This window comes from Salmo trutta, chromosome 27, assembly GCF_901001165.1.
Source record: "Salmo trutta chromosome 27, fSalTru1.1, whole genome shotgun sequence".
Classification (NCBI taxonomy): Eukaryota; Metazoa; Chordata; class Actinopteri; order Salmoniformes; family Salmonidae; genus Salmo; species Salmo trutta.
This window is the reverse complement of record NC_042983.1, coordinates 21,083,433-21,110,098: the sequence shown is the minus strand read 5'-3', so window position 1 is coordinate 21,110,098 and position 26,666 is coordinate 21,083,433. Positions and strand designations below refer to the sequence as shown.

Sequence of the window (26,666 nt, the reverse complement as noted above, 5' to 3'; positions counted from 1 at the left end):
CTAACACACACATATATATTTTTTGTTGTTGTTGTTTAAAAGCATTAAATAGAATGAAATAAATACATACATTTTATTTCATATATAAATGTGTTGGCCCTTGTGTCAAAATTGCCACATAAAAATAAGTACTTAGGAAAGGATGAACTGAAATGACTACATTTGATGAAAAAAAGATTTCCTATTATCAATGTGCTAGCGTTAAAAATAGAAACATTAGCATTACTATTATGGATTGATCTTATAATGTACTTGAGTCACTAATACTCAGTATCTATTGAGTGTTGTGATCCCCAGGATACGATACATCTGAAGAGCATAAGTATTTCAGGGGAAAGACTGCACAATTTAACAAGGAAAAACTTCCCTCACCTTCTTGAAGTGAAAGGTGAGGGAAGGAAACATGGTCCCCTTTCCTCTGATTAGAAGCTTTTATCAGTCAATTTAACATCAGAATCATAACTTAAGATAGAACACTTCAGATACAGACCCCCACACCTCACCATGACTAAGAAGACCCAAGAGATGAAAAAAAAAAAAAAATCAAATTTGTTTAAGTTCAAAGTTAACATCTGCCATTTTTCCAAGGCCTTTTTCGCCACTGTAAAACCTGGATTTTGCCCACTTAATAATCATATATACTCTCAGTCTCTGACTCTATGTACAGCTATACAAACAGACAGCAGACAGGGTGTGGGCCTGGGTCCTGGTGGCTGTGGGGAGCAGAGAGGGAGCAGTTGGTTGGGAAGTCTCCAAGTCCTGTCTCCTTCACCACGGTCTGCCCATACAGGTGGCTGTTCTGCTTCACTTGCGATCGTCAATGGTCTTAATGAATTCCACTGCCGCGGTGAACTGCATCCACCAATAGCACTCCTCCCCACTCAGCCGGCTGGCGTAGAAATTATTGATGTACTGAATAGTGGACAGCAGGCAAGGCGGGTTTGCCTGGAGGGAGGGGGCTCACATTAACCACGGAGAGAGCCACACGTCCGCCATGTATTATACATGCCGTATGTAAATATGTCCATACAAGTTATCATACAGCAAGATCTTTATGCTACTACACATTTACTATACAGTTGTCTAGGTGAGAAAAAATTGTCAGAAAGTCTGCTAAGGATTCAGTTTAACCCTCTGCATTTTAGGGAGACAAGGGTTATACTTCTAGCAAAGCCTATCATTTTAATAACCATGTTTGTGAAATTAAAGAGAAGATTTAATGAGGTATCAATTTTCATTATCTAAAGTGAATATGACATTGTAAACATCTCAGAGTAACTTGATATCAGTTTGCGATGGATGCTCACCTTTATCAGGACAAAGACGAGCACAGGGACAAAATCGTCAGCTCCGGGGACAGAGTCCTCGTTGGCCAGACTCAGAAGATTCATGATGGTGGAACACATGCGTAAAATACACTGCACTTTGTCCCGAGGGGTCTTGTAGGCACTGATGGTCCGGATCTCTGACTGGGCAGACGGCCAGGGAGCCTCCCTCGCATACACCTGGAGCCACACAGGAAAAAGCATTCAGCATGTCAAATCTGTAGAGCTCCAAAACATCAACACAAAACATCTTAGACTTTGAAGGACAGTTGGGGGATACAAATCTGTGGGGCATTACCTCTGGGATTTGAAGAGCTTTGTGATTCGCTGTCACCACTTTTGAGAGACGTGCTATGTGTTCCTGAAGAAGCCTAGAGGGGGAAAACATGGCTGTAGAGAGCAATAGATACAGTAGCCTAAGATAAACGCATAACATACCAACACAGGGTATTGGTTATTCAAATATGTCAAAGACACTGCTGCTACAGTAGCATCAGAGGAGAGGATTCTGGGTCATTTGATAGCGTCAGGGGTAGCAGCCACACCGAGGCTGGGGCTGTGTGACTGAGGTGAGGTGGCGGCGGTCACCGTTACTCACTGGTCTCTCAGGATGTCCCCGTCCTGGTTGGGGTAGAAGGCCAGCTTGAAGATGCGGTTCATGACGCTGCGCTCGATGGCCATCTGGGCATCCTGCAGCTGATCCTCGCTGGCGTACTGCCAGATGGCATCATGGGCCATGGCGCCGTACAGGTAGCGCAGGAAGTCCTCCACCGCAGCCGTCTTGTCATCTGACGCTGTGCACCCCTGGAAGGCTGGGGGGGGGGGGGGGGGGGGGGGAGACAGATACACTGAGCACTATGCACCCCTGGGAGACTGGGGGAGGAACCTGAGATACAGTATTTTAGAGAGGTTACAGATTGACACACTGCAGTGTGGTGCAGGTAGTTAGGTTGAATATCAGTGTCTGTATTTTGAATTCCACTCTATGGCCATTCAGAGAACAATCAACTAGCAGAGACAACATCAGTAGATTCATGGTTACAATATCACAGTGAGTGTGTCAGTAATAAGCAGCAGAGACCTTTGATGAAGTCCAGGGACTTAGCCTCCATGTGTTCCAGTAGGAGGCGAACACAGACTGTGGTGAAGTAGCGGTTAGCCACCTCCTTGTCCCTCAGCACCCTCTGCAGCAGCCTCTCCAGGTGGGCATGGGATGTCTGCAGGCCCTGCCGACACCGCGTCAGATACGCTATGTAGGGTGCCCGCTTCCTACCAGAGGGCACAACAAACACACACACACAGGCATTATGGATTATGCTTATTAACAGTTGTGTTCAGTGACAAAATGATGTTGATCTGAGATGATACCAGTGAAATAAGACAGTACACTCAATATTCATTGACAGTCTACCAAAATGTTTATTTTATCCTTTCAAATAGACATACACAGGTATTTCAAACAAAATATAACCAACTATGCCACAGAACTACGTCCTTGCAGTAGAATAGGTGAATGTGCAGTGCTGGTCCTTCGGCAGCATGTCTGTCTTCCTCCAGTTACCTGTAATCCTCAGCAATGGCAGCCAGCAGCTTCTTGCAGGTGCGTGCGTCGAAGCGGCTGACGCAGCGCGTGGTCTCCTGGATCTGGGCCATCTGGTTCTTATCCTGCAGGTTGATGGCCTCCGCCAGCTGGACCTTCAGGAAGCACACGATCTCGTTGTCTGGGAAGGAGACGGAGGTGGGTCAGATACGCAGGCCCCTCACTGGGAGGAGGGCCTGCCCTGCTCCCCCACCTGACATGTGGATGTGACTGATGACTACAGAGATGGCGTCTTATGGATTTCAAATGTAATCATTTCAAAGGATTGTGTGTGGCCGTGCCCTGATGGTAAACGTGTAGTGGGATGGCTTACTTACAGGAATGAATGTGGCCAGATATAATATGGACAGTGATGATAGAATGTGCACAACAGATTATCAGGGATTTTTTACAGTAGCTCGTCTGGTACCTTCAAAGTCTGTGTGGTCAGGCAGCCCATTGCGCGTGGTGGCAGGAGCCATGAGAGGGAAAGCCACAGACTCTGCTGAACACAAGGCCAGTCTCAACTTCTTCTTTGCATCACTGCAAAATATGAGTAAAAAAATAGCCAAATGTAGATTTGACAGTCTTATCACTCCGTCTTTTGCCTCTGAAGCACTTCTGGCTAATTAAGCATTGCATGAAATGATGCATAAACAAAGATCTTATTATTACTATTATCAAAATCCTAGCTGTGTGATTCCTGTGAGTTGCTGAGCATTGACTGACCTGAATGAGAACTTGTTGGAGTCGTGTTGCTGGGCTGTCTGGCTGGCTGAGTCTGGCAGGTCGTCTGTGGACATGTTCTGCAGAGCTTCGTCTCTGGGGGAGTTGTGCACACACTCCTCTCCACACAACTCTGTGTACAACACATTCACACGCTCAAATTCATTTAACATGCGTGTGTGAGTGGGTGTAGCTGAGCGAGAAAGACACTGACCTGTGGCGTCGTAGGCTGCAGCAGTGGCTCCTTCACTGGGACTGGTCCTCTTGATGTTCCTGTACTTGTCAAGGATGTCTTCTGCTGCCTGGGCCTGGGAGTTCCTGGACAGAGGGTCATCTGACACACACAGGAGACACCACAGACACACACAGGACACATCAGGATTAAACCCACCATGGGAAACATGCCCAATTCCTTTCCCCGTGATTCAACAATATCTGAGTGCAATGACAGTAAATCAGGACAGACCTTGTGGGACACGTTCATGGCCCATATTGTCTTTCTCCTGCTTGTCCCTTTTCCGTAAGGCTGCTATCGGAGCTGTGGAGAGGGCATAATGAGTGAGCTAGGAGAAGTCCAGCTATGCTCTCAACGTCTCTGGACCACAGTCCCATCATGACTCACTTCACACAGCAGTGCTTCATGACAGCATGTGTTTATACAAGGTATTTTCTGACTAACAATGCAGAGGAGAGATGCATACCGTAGCATAGCATCATATCACTGAACAAAACGAAGGAGATTTATCCATCTTTTCACTGAGTGAAAATAGCAAAGGAAAAGAGTGGTAAATAAAACCAACATGGCTGAAATAATACGACTGCCAGACCACAATGGAGAAATAAGATCATACATATATACACCTGATAAAATATCAATATATACAGTAAGTGTATATATTTGTACAAATAAGCAGGTGAGGCTCATCCTAATAACGTGTCAACTAGACAAACAGGATGTGTCCAAATAACAGATGTATCCTACAGGACTGATATTTAAAGGGAGAGAATGTGGAGAGGACTAGCAATGATTAGACTAAATGGGTTGCCATTCTGTGCGCTCCACTAACATTGGCTCACAATGTTGTATCGCAAACAGTACAGTGCAAAAAGAAAAATGGAGACAACCAAAACAAATGCATGAATGCTGAGCCGGAGACATCAACTCAGGTGGCACCATGTCACATCACAGCTTTATTACAAAGGGCCACGTCTACAAGCCTCATGACCTACAGAACTCAGCCACTGGCTTCAGAGCCGCTAGCTCAATGGTGACAGTTACAGTGTCGGGACGTGTTACCTGGGACTTCATTCTCAGCCGTCCAATACAGCACTGTGTGAGGAACACAACAGACAAGGTTGGCCTTTCACGCACTCAGTCTGCCTGGCTGCCACTCTGAGGGGCTACACATCACCATGGTATTCACAGCAGCAGCAGCAAGGCCAGGCCAACAGAAGGGCCTTTATGTGGACGTCACAGGTTTACACTTCTCTTTGCAGATCTGGCTTTATTAATACAACTTTAATGTTCACTAAAGGAACATCATTATCTAAAAGAGTAATACGCAGTCATCTCTTGTAGGCACAGCTCATTATTTCCCTGACACTTCCATGAGAAATGGTTTTGGAGTTTAACTGCAACAAGAGATGTGTAATCTATCCGCGGTGCTGACAGCGAGGTCTATGTAATGACCATTAGGCTGGGGATGACAGGAGTGCTTGGAGGGGTACCACCGCACAATCTACACCTGCTCAAACCCCTCACAAGAATGATTAGTTTCACAAACTAAAAATAAATCTAGCGCAAGTGAGACGTGAGAAAAGACATGTCTGGTGTAACTTTCAACAACAACAAACAGTATTTGAAGGAGAGATCATGCATCATCACTCCCTTTCTCGCGTTACAAACTGTACAGGTCTTAAACACTCCATTTTCTGCAACAGTTGTGATTAAGAGAAGATCGTGAAAGAGTGAAAATAATGTACAATACATAGGAACCATGCAATTCTCTAACGAATTGTAACAATTTTCAACCCACTAAAAACATTTCTTGCAACAGACAGCATGCCAAAATGACATAGTGGGGGAAGAGAGTAGTTGAAGTTATTCTTTACCTTTGGGAATGGCTGACTGAAAGCGTTTCTTCCACCACGGTCTGTTGCGATCAGACTTCTCCTCATCACTGTCCTTTCTCTCCTCAACCTTTGGGAAAACAGACATTCAAGTATGTTTTAGAATTCATAGTGAGATACTGTACGGTAGGACAGGAAAGAAAGGCTTACAGTAGAGTTCATACTTAGACTAATGCTATAGAGCAGGTCTAAAACTAGGCTTGGAGAGCAGCATACAGGACTGACGCACGACACAAGCAACGATGACCAGCAGCTCTCACCTCTCCTTTCAGGGAGTCCTTGCTAGGAGACGAGAACGGCCCCATAAGGAAGGCCCCGACATGGTCCCGCTCTTCGGCTGCAGCCCTGCGGTTCAGGCCCGGGTCGCTGGTGGGTCGGCGGCCTGGGCACACAATGTCAGAGCTGCGGCTGCGTACCAGCCTGTCTGTGTAGGAGTGGCGCTGCTTGGTGTGCTCCAGCTCGGCTTGGGCCAGGCAGTGGGGCGTGAACAGGGAGTAGCGGGGATCTTGTCCCAGGGCACAGGTCTCTGGGATGGGAGGGTCAGGGGGAGGATGAAGGGGCCTGGCGTAATGCACCTTGGGCCTCACAATGGTACCAGTGGAGGAATCTGTGGGGGGGAAAAAACATGGCTTAGTTTGGTTATACAGCTTAATACATAGGGGTGTATCACACTCTCAATTACCCAGATTGTCCAGAAACAAAAGAACAGCAATACAATTAGGAAGTAAGGGACAGTACTAGAGAGGTTGGTGGGAGACAAGCCCTAGGTGTGGGTAGGCCACCTGTTCCAAGGGTAGAATGTCTCTCCTGAAAAGCTTCCAATGGCAGCCTGGTGCCATGAGCACAGTGGGACAAGGGGACTGAGCCAAAGTGCCTGGGGTGAGGTCTCTCAACCTGTCATCCCTTCACCTTGCCACAGACACACAGCCCTGCCACAGCTCCCCTCCCTCTCCAGCCATCTCCTCCTCCACTCACAAAAACCTTTGAGCAAGACAGGGCCACAATTTACCAAGAGCAGAGAGAATAAAGAGCAAACTACAATGGAAATATTATACACCAAATGAGCTAATTGAAATGACATTCCCACGCAGTAGACATTTTTATTGCACTAATGTTTTGTCCAGTAATTGGGGCGAGACTCTTTTGGTTCATTTCTCAGAGCTCAAGCTGTTCTGTGAGCCCACGCCATTAGACAACTTAATGATGCTCATTTCCGGGTTTGATTGGACACTCGACACAGCAAAGACCCCAGAGCATTGTGGAAGCAGAAATTACCTTCGCCGGAGGAGAGGGGATCAAACATGGCCAGTAAGGAGTCAGCCTGAGAGGGCGGAGAGGCCAAACTGTGATGTGCTCCTGAAACAACAAGAAGGGAAATAGAGAATTATGAATGACATTCATACACTAAACAGAGAGCCACTTTCTGCTATAATTGGTCATGTCATTGAAAAACGCATGGGCTATTCTGTGCTTCGTATTATACAAAGAGAGTCATCATCATGTACCTACGCTTTGTATTTGAGCAATATGGTCTAAACATCTTATATGGAAACATAGCAGAAAGACTCCAACAGGGTCAGCAGCATTCTAGTGTAGTGGAGAGGTTGTGGCAGCTCAGCTGTAGAGCAGACAGGGATTGATAGGTCTTGCTGATGACAGTGTAGTGATGGCACAGCCAGGCCAGGGTTGAGGTGACTCTTCCCGCTCTCCTACCGTGGGATGACTCCTCCCCATCTGGACTGGTAACAGAGTCCTTCCCCCCAAAGTCCGAGCTGCACTCTGACCGCAGGTCCTCTGTCTTGTTGGGGATGTCTTCTGATGTCGCTGCACAAGAAAAAATGTCTGTTCAAAAGTCTGCCATCCAGGAGATGTTTACATTTGGTGGAAGACTTGGTTTGGCTGCCTAGCTCTTATTCTGAGGGATTGAATGTGTGACATTTGAAAGGTAGCAGCATGACACCGTACACACTGTATTGAGAGGATATGCCGAATGATCCCACTGGGACCTCTAAATATGGTAGCTGGAGATCCCATGGGTGGGGATGGTGACACAGATAGCTGCAGTAAGAGTGATAATCAGACAGAGCCTATCCATCGGCCCGGCCCCTCTGGGACATGTTCCTATAGGAGCTCAGCCATGGGCACTGGCCCAGTCCTCTTCATCTGGGATGCTACGGCAAGCATGTCAGCACGGCTTGTTCACCTGAGCTACCAGTACAGAGTGCCAGGGCTAACCTCTGTGTCCTTGCCAAACTCTCACACCGACCTGATTGTCCTGGCTATTTAGCATTATTTGACGGTTTTCCAACTAACACAGACAACTCCCAACGTGGTTTTAAACTAACCTGCATGTATTCTATGTAACTGACTGGTTAGGTTGCTTTTACTTGATTTCCCACTATGTGTGTTTTATATGTAATGAAACCTGATGTATAGGGTGTAACCGCACAACTTCAATGAGTGACAGACGCAGGGTACCTGAGACGACACTGAGCCCTGGGGTGCTGGGCCGAGAGCTGACCTCTCTGACCTCTGTGTCATCAGAGGTGCTGCCCACCCCTGAGCAGCTCTCTAGCTCCTGTAGACGCTCCTCCTGCTTCAGGTCTGGGGCTTCTGGAGGGGATTAGGAGGAGGTACAGACACACACAGTCACACCCCGTTATAGTCAGTGGTTAGTTCTTACATACAGTAGGCAGCCTAAAATAGGCCAATGAATGCCAATGTACACCTTGCTGTATGTTTGCTCTCCCTTCTCTGGGAGGACAAAGTAATAGCTAAGAAAAGCTCATATGCACGAAAGAAAACAAACCATCTACAACTGACAGAGAAAAACAGAAAGTCGAGTCCAGCCCATTTTGTGGCTGCCCAATGGAGCTGTTCAGCTTAACCCAGAGGCTCCATAGTAACAGCCATAGTCATTTGCATGCTCATTAGTAATAATGTGTTAGTGAAGTGCTCTTTGGAGTGTAGTTTTCTGCTGCCTAGCCATGAAACAAGCGCTCAACTCCAGGTGAGCGTCAGATAGCCCTATTACAGAGGAGAACAGGGGCAGCAAACGGAACAAAAAGCAATCAAGACACTCACGCATGTCAATTTAACACTGCACATATTGCAACGGTGTACTTCAATTAACAGAGTCCGACAGACAACAGCACTCCTTGCACATTTCCTCACGACTGTTCCTTCACTACAGGTGCAAACACACCTGGAGGTTCCTCTGGGGAAGCCCAGAGCTGCCTTATACTGTCACAGGCAGATGTGCCCTGATAGACAGGCTAGTGCACACAAACATGACAGATTACACCCACTTCCTTGATTTGGAACTGGGGGACGCCACACCTGGCATGTCCGCCCACACACACGGAGATTCATACCGTGCACACACCTACTGGAGTGACTCATGCAGATGCAGTGCATGGAGGAAGACAAGAAAATGAATCTACATAGAAAATGTGTGTAGAAAGTTGTGAAATAGACAGGAGACTCCATTCAGCCCCTATAATCCCCTTCTCCACACTGAACCCACCTGAGTCACTGGGCAGGACCTCCACACTCCAGGCCTCGCTGGTGGTCTCGGAGATGGTGGATCCATATGGGTCTAGCAGCACTGAACCGGAGCCTGGTAGACACAGCAGGCTGCCCAGCATGTTCTCTACAGCCGCCCCTGAGCACACGCACAGACAGACACAGAGAGAGAAAGCCTGGGGTCACGGGCATTTCATGCTGGGCCCAAAGGCACACACACACACACACACTACTGTGCCAAAGGTCAAAGGTTAATGGTAATATCTCACCCCACCGCCGCCTCCTGAGCCATGACTTTGAGCTGTTGATTAAGCCGGGCATTACTCACAACCAAATTACCCCTCACCCACCCTCCCACAAAGTCCTCCACACGACGTCCCTCCATTTCGATTTGGGATGCTGCGGCAGGTTAACAAGGCGGAAGAATGCGGAGGAGGGGAAAGAGCTAGCAGGTGTGAGTGGGAGTATGGTGGCCGGGGTGCGGATCATGAGTCGACCCGTGGTACCCACACTCCCAGGTACGCCATGTTTCCACTTCACAGCACACACACAGGCGCACGTGCGTGACAGCGCCCAAGCAACAGTCTGCAGGGCGGGGGCAGGGCCCTTCCTTGCGGCAGGAGAGCTCTACCCTGCTGTCCATGTTTACAGTCTTCAAGGTAGAGGCACAGAGCGCTTGTCTTTCAGGTGGATGATTAAATGAGTGGCACAACAAGAAGTGAAACAATTAGAATGTCTGCCTCATTATCATGGTAATCTTATCAGTGGGATAATGAGGTATTAATGGATATTTAATGTGCATCTCATAACCCAATCCCTTGGAGAAAACACATAAGGAAACCGTTGTAAATTCACTTAATGATGGAAAAGTCCCCCAACGCCATATTCCGAGCAATGAAAAATGGTGGATGCAAATGAGAAGGAACCAAGGTCAATAAGACTGCAGAGACTGAGTGCATATATGAGAGAGAGGGAGAGAGAAAGAGGTTTGCATGGAATAAAATGAACAATTCTGATGTCTTAAGGCGTCAGCATGCTTCAGTTCGGCTGTTGCCAAGCAGAACTTGGCTAACCGAACAAGTGTGCTCGCAAACTCCCTTAAAAAGGACCTTCTCTTCAAAAACGAAAAGAAAAAAAACAGCAATAGTACTGTTTGGCCATTTTGAAACGCCGTAGCCACTTCTCCAAAATAATCAGAACTAATCTATGTCAAGAAATCTGTCATTAATTTTGACGTTTTTACCGAATACATTTTTTTGCGTGATTTTACATCTAAGATGTTCGGTGCATTATTTTTCAATGAAAACGTGTCGTCTCTCATTGAATGACAAGACTATTGAAGAACCCCTACTGTTGACCAATCACCGATAAAGGGGCGTAGAATTCGACTCCGACCTTCAGCTTGCCTCCAGAACGTTTTTGGTGTGCATGACCAACCCCCCAAAAAAACTCACCGAAGCCCAGAACGTCACAAAATGTTGTCATAATATATGCATGGTTGTATGCATCCAGTTGGATGTACTGCCAAATTATCTAAAACAACATTTGAGGCAGCTTATGGTATAGAAATTCATGTTAAATTCTCTGGAAATAACTTGTGGACATTCCTGCAGTTAGCATGTCAATTGCACACTCCCTCAAAACTTGAGACATCTGTAGCATTGTGTTGTGTGACAAAACTGCACATTTTAGAGCGGCCTTTTGTCCCCAGCACGAGGTGCACCTGTGTAATGATCATGCTGTTTAATCAGTTTCTTGATATGCCACACCAGTCAGGTGAATGGATTATCTTGGCAAAAGAGAAATGCTCACTAACAGGGATGTAAACAAATTTTAGCACAACATTTGAGAGAAATAAGCTTTTTGAGTATATGTAACATTTCTGGGATCTTTTATTTCAGTTCATGAAACCAACACTTCACGTGTTGCATTTATATTTTTGTTCAGTGGAAAAAGAAATGTCTAAGGATTTGGTGTAAACATTATTTGCTGATTTGGGATATTGTTTCACATACATACATCTCCCCCCCCCAGAGGTCCTTAATACACTGAACAAAAAATAAAAATGTTTTTAAATAAATATATATAACACACACGTGGCATATGTTGGAACTCCTTCAAGACTGTTGGAAAAGCATTCCAGGTGAACCTGGTTGAAAGAATGCTGAGAGTGTGCAAAGCTGTCATTCAAGGCAAAGGGTGGCTAGTTTGAAGAATCTCAAATATAAAATACATTTTGATTTGTTTAATACTTTGTTTACGTCATGATTCCATATGTGTTATTTCATAGTTTTGATGTCTTCATAATTATTCTACAATGTAGAACGCAGTAAAAATAAAAACCATGGAATGTGTAGGTGTACAAACTTTTGACTGGTACTGTATGTCTTACCAGCTATTTCCTGCAGTCTATCTTCGTCCATGTTGGGGTCAAAGTCGCTGCCCAGCACGTCTGTGCTCCAGGTCTCACTCACAGTCTCAGAGATATCCCGGTCATCTGTCAAGCCCATCATATCTCGGATCTCAAACTTCCTCAGTTTGTCATCCAGGTTGTCCTGAGTGGTGGCTGGGGGTTAGAAATATTGACAAAGTTAAGGCACGTTTGTCGCAGATGAGCAGGGACCCTGGGCATTTCTTTTGGTGTTTTTCAGAGTCAGTAGAAAGGCCTCTTATTGTCCTAAGTTTTCATAACTGTAACCTTAATTGCCTACCGTCTGTCTGTAAGCTGTTAGTGTCTTAACGACTGTTCCACAGATGCATGTTCATTAATTGTTTATGGTTCATTGAACAAGCATGGGAAACAGTGTTTAAACCCTTTGGAATGAAGATCTGTGAAGAAATTTGGATTTTTACGAATTATCTTTGAATGACAGGGTCCTGAAAAGGGGACTTTACTTTTTTTGCTGATATAGATACATACATACACACACCCTATAAGACAGAGGTCCTAACTACACTGAACAAAAATATAAATGCAACATGTGAAGTGTTGGTCCCATGTTTCATGAACTGATATAAAAGACTCCAGAAATGTTCCACACGCACAAAAAGCTTATTTCGCTCAAATTTGTTCACATCCCTGTTAGTGAGGATTTCTCTTTTGCCAAGATCATTCATCCACCTGACTGGTGTGTCATATCAAGAAACTGATTAAACAGCATGATCATTAGACAGGTGCACCTTGTGCTGGGGACAATAAAAGGCCACTCTAAAATGTGCAATTTTGTCACACAACACAATGCCACAGATGTCTCAAGTTGAGGGAGTGTGCAATTGGCATGCTGACTGCAGGAATGTCCACCAGAGCTGTTGCCAGATAATTTAATGCCAGTTTCCCTTCCATAAGCCAAAACAAAGTAAAAAAAAAATTATATATATATATATATATATATACACATATATACTGGAATGAGTATGGGGTTCTAAAACTTTTGACCGGTAGTGTAGCTGATTTCTCCTCACAACACACCATGTTCATGCTCCAGCAGTTGTAGAGCCTCCACCCCATTGCTCCCCGATGGCCCAGCTCCCAGCTCTGACACAGACTCTCCCTCCAGGTCCAGAGACGACACAGAGTTAGACCGGTTGGACGGACCTGTGCAAAGAAAACAATTACATTGTGACATCTCTAACTACAATGCATCAGATTACAAAGTCCTCTTCTGAATCCTCTTTTTGTCGTACATTAACAGTTACTGTGGTTTACATAAGATACACTATAATAACATATATTATAAACCTAATTCCATGGTCAAACATTGAACACATTCTGTTGTGTTGCTTTAGTAACTACTGAGTTAACAAGGCATGTGGGCCGTTAGCACACTGACCCTCTGAGATACCCTCCAGGTTGTCACTGCAGAGGGAGAAACGCAGGGTTTTGTCTGGTTTGCAATGGTGCTTGGTGTCGTCTGCAGGAGTGTACCCTTGTGCTCCATCAGTCTGCTGCACGGTCAAAACCTGAGAGAGAACAGCACTGGTTACTGCCATCCTGGCTCTTGATGTGGGCTTCCAATAATGACAAATACATTTGTTATATCAAAGTATATGTAAACGTAACTGATCTTTGATTTCCACTATTGTGTGGAACTGTATTACAGCACATCTCCATAATGAACTAATCTTCATGATCCAGGCTCCTTAATTACCTCATTCTCTGACATCATGCCGGGGATGGTCTGCGGGCTGCTTCCTAGTGAGATCACCAGCACCTCTTCTGGCATCACCTCCTGCAGGGACTCCATGGAGCTGGCCTCTGCTTCCCCCTGCTGGGCCAGCTCAGTACGGCTGCGACTGCGGGAGGCTGCTGGGGGAGCAGGAGGACAGACGGGATGAGGCTAACTAAATAACAGAGATTTAGGGATAGCAGGGGACAAGGAGTTACTCTAATATTCACTCATTAACAGAAATTCAGAGAGCGCAAAAGACTGGGTTTCAACTATAAAAATAAAAGCAAAAAGTAGGCAATATACTAACTATAAAACAACCGAAAGTACAGACTCGCATACACACAACTACATAGACTGCTTTGCTAGTTAGATTACCTGTAAGTTGCTCCCAACCTTTCAGTTTTGCATAGTGAAAGAAGTATTGCAGTGAACAGAAATATTGGACTCATGAATATCTCACATTTAAAATAACCTGTGCAGTGTAATACAGGTCAATGACTGCATCCAATCAGGTTCACAAATTACAAGTGCATGCCAAACACAATGATGCAGCCACACTCATCACAATCTGCACATGGCATGCATACCATTCTAATGACCGACCTGATGGATTTCTACAGGATGACAATCTGTTCCTACATTGTGCTCTGTATGTTTTTTTTACATTTATTTTATTTCACCTTTATTTAACAAGGTAGGCCAGTTGAGAACAAGTTCTCATTTACAACTGCGACCTGGCCAAGATAAAGCAAAGCAGTGCGACAAAAACAACACATGGGATAAACAAACATACAGTCAATAACACAATAGAAGAAAACTATGTACAGTGAGGGCAAATGTAGTAAGGTTAGGGAGGTAAGGCAATAAATGGGCCATAACTGGGAAATAATTACAATTTAGCATTAACACTGAAGTGAGATGTGCAAGTAATGATACTGGAGTGCAAAAGAGCAACAAAAAATAACAATATGGGGATGAGGTAGTTGGGTGGGCTATTTACAGATGTGCTGTGTACAGGTGCAGTGATCGGTAAGCTGCTCTGACAGCTGATGCTTACAGTTAGAGGGGGAGATAAGTCTCCAGCTTCAATGATTTTTGCAATTCGTTAAAGTCATTGGCAGCAGAGAACTGGAAGGAAAGGCGGCCGAAGTAGATGTTGGCTTTGGGGATGACCAGTGAAATATACCTGCTGGAGCGCGTGCTATGGGTGGGTGTTGCTATGGTGACCAGTGAAATATACCTGCTGGAGCGCATGCTATGGGTGGGTGTTGCTATGGTGACCAGTGAGCTGAAATAAGGTGAGGCTTTACCTAGCAAAGACTTAGATGACCTGGAGCCAGTGGGTTTGGCGACGAATATGTAGCGAGGGCCAGGCAACGAGAGCATACAGGTCACAGTGGTGGGTAGTATAGGGGGCTTTGGTGACAAAGCAGATGGCACTGTGATAAGACTGCATCCAATTTGCGGAGTAGAGTGCTGGGGGCTACTTTGTAAATTACATCGCCGAAGTCAAGGATCGGTAGGATAGTCAGTTTTACAAGGGTATGTTCGGCAGCATGAGTGAAGGAGGCTTCGTTGCGAAATAGGAAGCTGCTTCTAGATTTAATTTTGGATTGGAGATGCTTAATGTGAGTCTGGAAGGAGAGTTCACAGTCTAACCAGACACCTAGGTATTTGTAGTTGTCCACATATTCTAAGTCAGAACCGTCCAGAGTAGTGATGCTAGTCAGGCGGGCAGGTGCGGGCAGCAATCGGTTGAAGAGCATGCATTTAGTTTTACTAGCATTTAAGAGCAGTTGGAGGCCACGGAAGGAGTGTTGTATGGCATTGAAGCTCGTTTGGAGGTTTGTTAACAGTGTCCAAGGAAGGGCCAGATGTAAACAGAATGGTTATGGTGCAATACTTTCAGAGGGATGCACGATCCCAACATCAGCAACTTCAATATCTCTTTAGCCAAAAGCATGTGCCTGAAAACATTCAGCAGACAACTAGATATAAACGATGTCAACAAGATGAAAGAGCAGGGCGAAGCAGGCATGGTCAAAACAACATGGACAAGAGCACATCTAGCTCTATCTGGTGGTGAAGCAGTGGGACTGCAGCTACATGGCTATAAGCATGGCTGTTACTGTATGTTTATGACTGGCAGTGGTACATGACTGGCAGGGGTACAAACACACGCTTTAGTTCTAGTCAGCCTCACAGGGCTGCCAGGCTACCCACCAAAAGGGGTAACTAATGGAATGTGTGCAGACAGGGTGGTGGTTGTGGAGTCCCAGGACGTTGCTAACTGTTGTCCTGGTCGTTCATTGGCAGCAAAGGCGGAAGGAAGAAGGTTGAGGGTGAAAGAGTATACAGGGCAAATATTTAGTAGCAACAGTATGAAAGTTTAAAATCTGATTAAAAAGGTTCATATTTTAGGGCAGATTGAAGCGGCTTATTTCATGGCAGAGGATGTTGTGCCCTCACATTTAATGAATGTATTTCTAATGGAGGAAGGTATACATTTCTCCATCCATACCAATTAAAAACGGTTCATTTATATTTGGTCATTTAATTGGTTGTCATTTCTGGAATGGAGCTCCAATCTAGAAGCTGCTAATTACCTGTAGAACAGTCCCAGAACCTCATTAGCGTCCTACATAACAGGGGCTTTCTAAGGCAGCCATTACAACTCCAGCAAACTGCTTATTTATTACCATGAATGAAACAACCTATAGTTAGTACATAAATACAGTAAAGCTGGTTGCAGTGTAGATTCAAACTGCACTCTCCAACTGGTGGCATCAGTTTCAGCAAAATACACTATTGAAAAGACATCCTATAATGGGAATGACAAGTACTGGAGATGAACATCGTACATCATTAAGCAGTATGTAATTCTATCTGTCAGAAAGCCAGTGGCTGCACATGCACAGTAACAATAGCTGAGGTAGGTACCTAAGTTCCTGTTCTTCTTGTTGGCGGGGGTGGTGGTTGGGGAAAGCTGGGGGGTGTTGGAGGGGGTGAGCTCCAGACTGTTGCTCTTCACTGTGCGGGACTGGGGCACGTTGGCCATTAGGGTCTCCAGGAGTATGTGCTCCTCCTCCCGGAGGTGGTCCCCTGCCATCACACTCCGTACAAAGTCCACCTGAACACCATATGATTGATTTACTTAATTTAATACTCTCACATCCTAGTCTCTATGTGGAACCTAATTATGATGTTTTTAATAACGCATGAATAGCTGAGCTGGTGGAGAACTTATGCCACAGGTGATAAGTACAGGGCTCTGCTTTACAATGAAACTAAAAGTGGAGCTTGAGACATGCTAATGTGCAGAATACAGCTAGGGTAATTGTTGATTATCACACTGTTATAAGGGAAGGTAGCTAAGGGAGGAGCCACTGTACTGTAACTCCAGGAATATGCGAGACTACTTTGTATACTTGAGTATGGTACATCCCAGTTAGGGTTCCTGCTTATTCCCTCCTGATTCCTGGAATTTTACTAACAGGATTTCTGGAAAACCTGGGACATTTGGGATAGTTACCAGAATTTTGCAACCCTAATACCAGTCCTTAAAACATAACGGCACTCAACAACCTGTGTGAAATGTCTCTTTCTGGTCTGACAAGTTTGGGCATGTCATGTAAATTTTCTGTAACATAGGAATCTCTACTGTTGCCTGTATAAAACATGGGTGTATACAATTCATAGGCTAGGCTAACTATATAACATTCAGACTCTGAGACAGTCAGATCAGCGGTGTACCAGGCAGAGCAGCTGACTGTGTGTCATGTACGCCACAGTCCTGCTGAGGCCTTCAAGTAGGTTCATGGAGGACATGGGCGGCGTCTCCACAGCTCTCCCTCCGATTACCACATCCAGGAAGGCAGCTACGCAGCTCTGAGGTGACACAACCAGACAGTCAACTTCAATAATAAGGCAAGAAGCAAAACATGTATTCAGAATGTAATAAAAGCTACCCCATGGGCAAACCGGTTCTATATTAAGATGTGTGTTTGAGGATATTACCTTATCGAACTTGGCCAAACTGTTTTTCCTCCTGGGGTCTCCATCACCGTCAGCCATTGCCAACTGTTGAAGAAGCTGCCCTACCTACAGGACAAAGATAATGATTAGAATACATACAAAGGTAACAATATTTTGTCTTATTATCTAACAGTTAAAACAGGATTTGTACTCTAAGCTGTCAATATAAGAGTAGTGTGGCTGTATGAATCTGTTGGCTCCTCCACTAACCTGCATGAGGTTGAAGCGAGCCACCTCGTTGATAGGGGCATCTGAGATTATGCCATACTGCTCAGGATTGACTATGGCTGGGCAGATGAAGCAGGTGAGCAGCAGGTCCGTGCACATGGTCCGCACCTCTCCCACCTCCAGCCTCTCCACACACGACAGCGTCTTGTACATCTGAGACACAATCCAGCGCAGGTTGTGGGGGAAGCAGTAGGTGTTCTGCTTCAGGTAGCCGATGAACTTGTTTACCAGGGTCACCAGCTTGGCCTCATTGGCCTCCACAGCAGCCGCCACCTTCTGCCTATAGCCCTCCGAGCCCTTCTCCCCAAACAGGCGCTCCTGCTGCGCCGGCGTGAAGCGCTCTGTCACCTTGGAGGGGTCCGTCTCCAGGTGGTCCTCGTCCTCCACCAGCAGCTGCATGATGGGCTCGTGGAGGGTGGCGGTTAGGAAGAGCTTGGCGGAATACAGCCCCTCAGAGAAGAGCTTGAAGAGGATGCTGAAGGCGCACGTGCCTCGCCGCAGCAGCCGCCGAGGGTTGTCGCTCTCCTTCAGCTCAAACTCCACCAAGTATCGCAGGACCTGGAATTTATAGAAACAGCAGCACTGAAACTAACTGCCTGATCACACTGCCTATGGGGATATGTAATAGTATCAGTAACAGGTGGCTGCTGTGGACTTTGTGAGTGCAACTGACTGGCTGTGTGTGACTAGCATGTTTATAGTGTAAGTGTATAAATCAGAAGATGTCCGGGCTGCTCACCTGCAACAGGTAGCTCTCATCCTCCTGCATGATACAGTTGCCATAGAGTGAGGTGAAGACAGTGTAAATGACCCCCTGTGTGTGCTCCTGGTTCAGCCTCTCCCCAGCCACCAGGCAGGAGGCCACCAGCCGGGGATTCTCCCGCACCCGGCCCAGGAACTCCCCATAGATGCTCTCTTGGAAGCCCAGAGTCTTGTAACCATCCAGGAACTGTGTGTCCTCCAGCACTTTGGCATGCTGGCAGCATTCGGCCGGGGAAGCCTCAGCACTGTAGGAAAGAGAGCTTTAATTACAAGAGCAGAAGGCTCCACAAACCAGGGGCTGGAATTGGGCAACAGTGGGCCACAATGGGCTGTTGATTAGTGGTTGGAGTGACATGTAATTGTATGACATTCTTGCTGATCACAGGACTCCTCTGATTCCTTGCAATTTCCCTTTTGACCTGCTAAACTAAATAATACTCAGCTGGGTCTGGCATGCACCGTGTTTGTATTTGGCAGGATCTACCATAAACAAGATGATCACATCAGGAAGATAAGACAGTTTAATAGTGTGGAATCCTACTTCAGGACTACTAAGTTAATAGTTCATTTAAAAAGGTAACTCGGTCACACGTTGCTGGACAATTTAAAATGCAGGACAATGTGCAGGACAATTTAAATTGTTTCTATTCTACAATTGGATCAATGGGCAATGTCAATGAAGTGCACTGGTGTAACAGTAGCTGTGGGGGCACCATGCTGACCTGGTGAGGATGAGCCGGTCGAGGTTGATCCTCTGCTGCTTGGTGATCCAGGCAGCACGGTACAGCCTCTCAGCAGTCTTCAGCACGTCCCCATTGAGTCGCTGAATCAGCTGCTTCTCTGAGGCCACATACAGCCGCTCCTGCTTCAGGTGATGGGCCAGAGTGTGGATGTCTGGCTTCATCTTTACCAGCTCACGCAGAGAGGCAAAGGACTGCGGAAGAGTGAGAGAAGAGAGGGATCAGTCACACTGGGAAATGAGTCCTAGACATTCAGGACAGAGCTACATACAGGGCAGTTTGGAGTAGATTTATAAGCGTGGACAATGTACCATTTCTATATCTAAGAGGAATTCAGATGAAGAGCAGGAAAGAACCCATTTCCTGTGGATGCATAGCTGGCAGAATCCTAGCTCACACATGGACAGAGGAATTGGATTGTCAGTAGTCAAGAGAAGGTAGAAACACTACTTCCATTGGCTGAGAATGACAGCAAAGAGAGAAGAGGGGTGGGGGGAGCTTCAAGCTATCTTCAGCAGCTGGCCCCATACTGGGACGGCCTTTAAAGAATTGAAATCTCCTACTCTCGCACACACAAGCGTCTGGTAGTATTATTCACAGCACAAAAGAATATGCAAATCTCTTTTTCTTCACACACATACACAAACCAGACAGAACGCATTAAATTTAAATGATTTCCTGGAGCATTCTATAACACAAAAGGCTCTTTGTGGATGGCTGCTCCCGAGGAAAACAGACAAGATTGTAAGGCTGGGAGGCCCGTAAAAGCGGCCCAGAAAACCCTGCCTCTGACAGAAGGCTACGGCTATCAGAGGACACAGCCTACTAGCTAGTAACATACAAGTGCAAATGCTTGATACCATTAAACAGAATTAATTAATGTGGTTTGAGGCATAAATATTGTGTAGAGGTTAGAAGCATTTTTTAACATGCCAAATAAGCAAGGTTATCATCATGGGTAATACACAAGGCAGTCTCTGTGTTTCTTTAGTATGCTAAATCCAATGGACAGTCCACTGTGGAGTTTTCTGGAAACATGAACACTGTGGAATCTCTGCTAAATCAAATTCTGTCAAATGTATATAAGGTTAATCAATAGATTAATGGACGACTAGTATACTTGCCCATGAGATGATGCATATGCCGTATTCTCTTGAAAGAGAGGACTACATTTGTCACAGTCCTGCGGGGAAGAGAAAGGGTATAGGCCTAGGGCCGACAGACAGGTGGTACTGTAGGAACTGTGGCCTGGTACTGGTAGTAAAGCCATTTCTGCGTTAGAGATTTGTTGAGTAGACTTACAGTGCATTCGGAAAGTATTCAGACCCCTTGACTTTTTCCACACTGTTACGTTACAGCCTTAATCTAAATGTATTAAAAGAATCTGAAATATCACATTTATATAAGCTTTCAGACCCTTTACTCAGTACCTTGTTGAAGCACGTTTGGCAGCAATTACAACCTTGTATGACGCTACAAGCTGGGCACACCTGTATTTAGAGAGTTTCTCCCATTCTTCTCTGCAGATCTTCTCTGTCAGGTTGGATGGGGAGCATTGCTGCACAGCTATTTTCAGGTCTTTCCAGGGATGTTCGATTGGGTTCAAGTCCAGGCCTCTCAAGGACATTCAGAGACTTGTCCCGAAGCCACTACTGTACTGTGTTGTCTTGGCTGCGTGCTTAGGATTGTTGTCCTGTTGGAAGGTGAACCTTCGTCACAGTCTGATGTCCTGAACGCTCTGGAGTAGGGTTTCATCAAAGATCTCTGTACTTTGCTCCGTTCATCTTTCCCTCGATCCTGACTAGTCTCCTAGTCCCTGCCGGTGAAAAGCAACCCCACATCATGATGCTGCTGCCACCACCATGCTTCACTGTATGGATGGTGCCAGATTTCCTCCAGACTTGATGCTTGGCATTCAGACCAAAGAGTTCAATCCTGACTTCAGCAGACCAGAGAATCTTGTTTCTCATGGTCAGAGTCTTTTAGGTGCCTTTTGGCAAACTCGGGCTGTCATGATGCTTTTTCTGAGGAGTGGCTCCCGTCTGGCCACTCTACCACAAAGGCCTGATTAGTGGAGTGCTGCAGAGATGGTTGTCCTTCTGGAAGGTTCTCCCATCTCCACAGAGGAACTCTGGAGCTCTATCAGAGTGACTATCTTGTTCTTGGTCACCTCCCTGACCAAGGCCCTTCTCCCCAGATTGCTCAGTTTGACCAGGCGGCTATCTCTAGGAAGTGTCTTGGTGGTTCCAAACTTCTTCCATTTAAGAATGATGGAGACCACTGTGTTCGTGGGGAGCTTCAAAGCTGTAGAAATTATTTGGTACCTTTCCACACATCAGTGCCTCGACACAATCCTGTATCGGAGCTCTACGGACAATTCCTTCGACCTCATGGCTTGGTTTTTACTCTGACATACACTGTCAACTGCGGGACCTTACATAAACAGGTGTGTGTGACTTTCCAAATCATGTCCAATCAATTGAATTCACCACAGGTGGACTCCAATCAAGTTGTAGAAACATCAAGGACGATCAATGTAAACAGTATGCACTTGAGCTCAATTTCAAGTCTCATAGCAAAGAGTCTGAATAGTTATGTAAATAAGGTATTTCTGTTTTTAATAAATGTGCAAAAAAAATCTAAAAACCTGTTTTCGCTTCGTCATTATAGAGTTGTGTGTGTAGATTGATGAGAAAATATTTTATCCATTTTAGAATAAGGCTGTAACGTAACAGAATGTGGAAAAAGTCAAGGGGTCTGAATACTTTCTGAATCCACTGTACCCAATGAGTAAGTAATGGAAAAGGGGAACTCGAAAGCAGAAGAAAACACAGTAGGTGGTGAGGAAAGGGCAAGGTTGGAATGTGTGAGACAGAATGACTGTAGTTACAGGTAGGTAGGCAGGTTAGAAATAGAATTCTCAGTCCAAAGCCACCCCAACCCTCTGTACATGATCCTTAGGCTCAGAACAAGGAAGCACACCATCCATCTGATCAAAACACCATAACAGCACCTGAACCAGTGATGTAGAGTGGTGGTGTTTAGAACCCAACCCAAACATCCCCTCAGTTGAACATACAACACAGGCCAACAGAACAAAGTGCTTTCTAAAGGCACTTGAAAGTCAGCCAAAGTCCCTTTTTCACTTCCCCTCCACATCAGATCAAGTAGGACTGTTTGCATGAGTAAGTTAACAACTTCAGTACACCATAATCTATGGTCCCCACCACACCACTGCTGAGCCGCAGCATCTAGGGCTGTCTCCCTTTGAAACTCGTCAGGCCTTCTTCCATTGGACTGCAGACATTTTACCAGCTCCTGAGTGCAATGCCTTGGGGTGCACACTGCACCTCCCTACAAGCACCTCCTCTCAGAATGAGCTCACACACCAGACACATAGCAAAACTCTACCTAGCCTATTCCAGCAATTTGGGCCCACCACTCCCCATATCCAATTGACAACATAGGATAGTCAGGTACTCTGTTTTAGATGATAAGGAAACTAAAAATATGAAATTAAAACCAGGGTGAGCAGGGTAGCTGAGAGTGTACTTCAGTCAAAACATAGATCTGATAAAAATGGTTACTTCACAGAAGCTCAGGCATACAGCACTCTTTCACTCGTGAGTTCCCAACAGAGGTTGTCCGTCACATCTAGTAGGCCTAGGCCTATGTTTGTCCTACAACAACTTTCATTATTGAGCAAAGCCTCTTGCATATGTCCATGTTTAACAGTACATGTGCCATACACACAATATACTCAACTGCTGTAGCCTGAAGAGGAGGCTCAGCATGTTTATGTTCAGATTATTGATTCTGGGATGGAGGGGTAGAGGGAATCGCACTGACACTGGTGTCTCCCTGGCCACTGAGAGGAGGGGCAATGTTGGGGGAGAATATGCTGTGTGGCATTACAAGCCCAATTGATGTTTTCAGTGAGTAGTTTCACTTGAGTAATTTCAATGCTTGGCTTGCTCTTCTGCTTTCCTAACCATGTTCAGAATAATGCAGTGCAGTACTGTCATAAATGCATAGAAACTTGAGTTAGGCTATCTGAGCCCAGAGATGACAAATTAGTAAATGCTTCCTCTTACAAACACCATAACCAAAGGGGTTCTGTAGGTAAGAGCAGTGCTGGCAGGAAATATCTAGAGACTTCAAGTTCAAAGGTGGGAGCAAAGGAGTAGCGTCCAAATATAGGAAAAGGAGAAATGATATAGGCCTAAATCAACACCTTTACTAACACATTTATGCTCCAAATTTTATTTTACAAAATGTAGGTCGAAATGCTGCCTGCCAGGAAGACAAAGCCTGACAGTGCACTTCAACGCTGAATGAAACATCCTCATCCTCTGGAGTGTTCAACTCCCTAACTTCTGACCTTGCCAAAACACAACTAGTACTGCATGGGCAGAGGCTGTTGAGATTCAATGGAACCAGAATGATATCCAATTTCTGGTAGATCACTATAACTCAAGAATAAATTAAAGAAGCTAGGCGCACACTTCTCATTTGCAGGGATTGAGATGCATGTGTGTTTTGGCTCAAACAATGAACCTAATCAAAATGTCAAGTGCATCCCTGAATCAACATAAATAGTGAACATCCTGTTTAAAAAAAAGACTGAGCCCCTCTTGATACACACATGCCTTTTTCTATGGTTCATCATACTGCCCTACATTCATGGCCCCTGCAGTGGGTGGGGCTCAACTGTACACCTAACTAGGAGATCGGGTGGGAAATGAAAGGGGTGACCACCGTTTGTGTGCCAGCCATGCAGCTGTCTGAAGAGTGATAAAACTGTAGTTGCCCAGCAGCCCAGAACCATATAACAACCCCTCTTTGTCATCCTTAACTTGTAAAATAGTAGCTACAGACCATTTCGGAATTTCTGATTTAAAAATCTATATGATAAATGACATTGAGGTAGTTACAAACTAGCCAGTCCTATGATTTGTCAAGGCCCTAGCTTGTTCACTCTGTTGCAGCACAGTCGACATCTTGCGGAATTTTAGGTTTGTGTGTTAGCATCTCACTGCTAAGGTTTGCAAGCATTATGATAGCAAGCTATAGTAGCTGTTTACAACAGCCCGACCGTACCACCTAGTTAACGTTAGTTGTTGTAAACAGCTAGTTTGCTATCATGATGCTGGCAAACCTTAGCAGTGAGATAGCAAGCATTGGTTAGGTAGGTAGCAATCTAATTACTAACGTTATATCCTTCACAATCAAAATATCAAGCTATCGAAGAGATAATGGCTAACGCGCCAGCTATCAACAACGATAGCGTAACTAACGTTAGCGATCTAACGTAAGTTAGCTAACTTCAAATGTTGGCAGTACTAATACTGTACTAGCCAAACATCGAGTTACGGCGGGACAACTTTATGGGAATACCTACGCCAATGTTGCCGTGGTAGGCCAGTTGTGGCAGCAAACCGGTACAATCACAGAGGACCGTTCGTACTCAAACAGCAAGAAGTAGCTAACAGTTACTACTAGCTAGCCTGCTATCTGTGCAAACTAGCATGGAGGAGGCCATCGAGGAAAACATGCAAATTGCACTATAACACGAATTCAATGACTTACCAAACACGTTTAGTATAACAGTTGTTTACGGATTCCCTATAAGCGTGAAATAATTGCAGTAAGCAATAAGTCGTTAGCTTCTATTCCACAGCGTTTCTGAACTCCCTCTTTCAGGTTACAGCTAACGTTAGCTGTCATAATGAGAAGACGCGCTCCACCCGCATGCGCACTGGGCATAGAATGCTCTTGGACGCGGTCAGCGCTTTCTTGCGTCCTTGGAATGTCTCTTCCCTAAAACCTTACCTTAACTGTTTTACATTTCAACTTCAATGAGGGTGACGTCCGAGTTTGGACTTCCCAATGATGCCGTTTAGACGTTTTCCTCTTGGAGACTCAAGGCTGTTGATGTCAGAAATACTTTAAGAAATTAGCAGGTCAACTCTATTTGATCTGTATTAACGCCCATTACATACTTTCCCCGTGAGTTGTAGGCCATGCGGTGCATTCTGGGTAATTCTGGGACAAGGTAACCAGGGCCTTTTCTCATTTAGAAAAGTCTGTCCTTCACTCTCACTCCTTTATGACCTGGAAATCAATAAGTAGTCAAGGAGACATCAATTCTTTAGTAGGCAAAATTAAGAGTGTCCTCCTCGACATGACGTATTTGATACCGTTTCACTCATTCCGCTTCAGCCATAACCACGAGCCCATCCTCCCCAATTAAGGTGTCACCAACCTCCTCCTACATGAGTCTGCAGAAAAGTTTTGAAATCAGCCACACCCCCATTGAATTAGTTTTTGTTTTGTCGGAGGAGAAAAGCACGCACGTTTCAAAACAATAAGTTAATTATCAATGTATCTATAAAATGTTTTGCACAACTAACTTAGTTAGTTTACACATTTATTTTGAGTTCCCTGTAAACATAATTTGCCTGATGACGCACGGGTGGAGTAGATTTCATACAAGCGCATTTTCGTCCACATTCCCTCTCCTCGCTGCCTCTTGTCGATAACCTTTGACCTTTTTTAAAAAGGAGGCGAGAGAGGACAGAGGATGCAGGAGTTGATCAAACCAGTTGAGAAAATGCCCATGACAAGGAGACTTATGGGGGGTGATAAGGGCCATAATTATCCTCGTGAAGCTACTGATACCTCTCACGAAGTCACCTAACGGCTTCATAGGGCCATAAAATACCGGCATGAATTAACACTGTTAATGGAGACAAGTTTTTTTCTAAGGCGCGTTCACGTCACTTGACACATACACGTCATGTGTCAGTTTGCGTGTAAGTTTATTATGAATGCCTTAAAAACGTCTAGATGTGTTACGCGTCACGTGTTAGTTTGTGTCTGTTTAGTTTATTATTAAAGAGCTCACCATGAATGCCTTACAAACGTCGACATGTACATGATTTTGTAAAAAAATATATTTAATTGCCAGAGTAATCAATTCAATTTCATTTGTCGATTTAGCTAAAATAGGCTGATCACCTTAATACAAAAATGATTAGGCTAGTTGATATCGCAGCCAGCCACCATTACTGTGTAGTTACTGTATGCCTATTTCTCACATCAATACAGACACAGGGGCTTCTTTGTTGGAGATAGCCCTATTCAGAAATAAGACGTAACCTAGGTCTCTAGTGGCGCATTCAAAAGAACTCGGAATTCGGCAATCTCTGACTTTCGACTTCAGTGTGTTCAAGACAACTGGGAACTCAGAAGAGCTCAGACTGGGGAAAATAGTTTTGAACGTCATCAGAGTCAGAAACTGGCATCTTTCTCTGACCTGAAAATCAATGATTTTCAATCGTTTTTTCCCCAGAGTTCCCAGTTTAACAGACACAATCACTGTCACCATGCAATCCTTAGGTTATACATTTCTGTGGAGATGTCTTATGGTTAAAAGCAGGGCTCG

The 26,666-nt window shown here is 45.1% G+C and overlaps 1 protein-coding gene across 5 annotated transcripts; it reads right to left on the bottom strand.

The window, feature by feature from the left end:
• Positions 1-18: 18 nt before the first annotated feature.
• gapvd1 (GTPase activating protein and VPS9 domains 1) lies at positions 19-24,954 on the bottom strand. 5 transcript variants are annotated; one of them, XM_029717221.1, is made up of 28 exons: positions 24,809-24,954; positions 19,202-19,413; positions 18,457-18,724; positions 17,700-18,275; positions 17,472-17,555; positions 17,208-17,342; positions 16,395-16,584; positions 15,678-15,752; positions 13,434-13,588; positions 13,116-13,245; positions 12,755-12,880; positions 11,678-11,851; positions 9,287-9,424; positions 8,239-8,373; positions 7,474-7,584; positions 7,036-7,116; positions 6,021-6,367; positions 5,743-5,830; positions 4,097-4,168; positions 3,845-3,964; positions 3,634-3,763; positions 3,335-3,447; positions 2,887-3,046; positions 2,407-2,594; positions 1,924-2,137; positions 1,624-1,696; positions 1,308-1,505; positions 19-945 (listed from the first exon to the last, which is right to left on the bottom strand). In XM_029717221.1, the coding sequence occupies exons 2-28, from the start codon at positions 19,381-19,383 to the stop codon at positions 805-807; spliced, it is 4,404 nt and encodes a 1,467-aa protein (XP_029573081.1). In that variant the 5' UTR covers positions 19,384-19,413; positions 24,809-24,954; the 3' UTR covers positions 19-804. The 5 variants fall into 5 exon arrangements, with proteins under 5 accessions (XP_029573081.1, XP_029573078.1, XP_029573082.1 ...); XM_029717218.1 differs by having other exon boundaries at positions 3,634-3,964; XM_029717222.1 differs by lacking the exon at positions 15,678-15,752 and having other exon boundaries at positions 13,434-13,591.
• Positions 24,955-26,666: the final 1,712 nt, after the last annotated feature.

Bases quoted from the DNA above. Each gene is read 5' to 3' on its own strand.
- gapvd1 (XM_029717218.1), bottom strand. From the start codon at position 19,383: ATGAAGCCAGACATCCACACTCTGGCCCATCACCTGAAGCAGGAGCGG. The intron at 8,374-9,286 runs GTGGGTTCAGTG...AATCCCCTCCAG, and splicing joins GGTCCTGCCCAGTGACTCAG to AAGCCCCAGACCTGAAGCAG. The intron at 1,697-1,923 runs GTGAGTAACGGT...TTCCCCCTCTAG, and splicing joins GGGGACATCCTGAGAGACCA to GCTTCTTCAGGAACACATAG.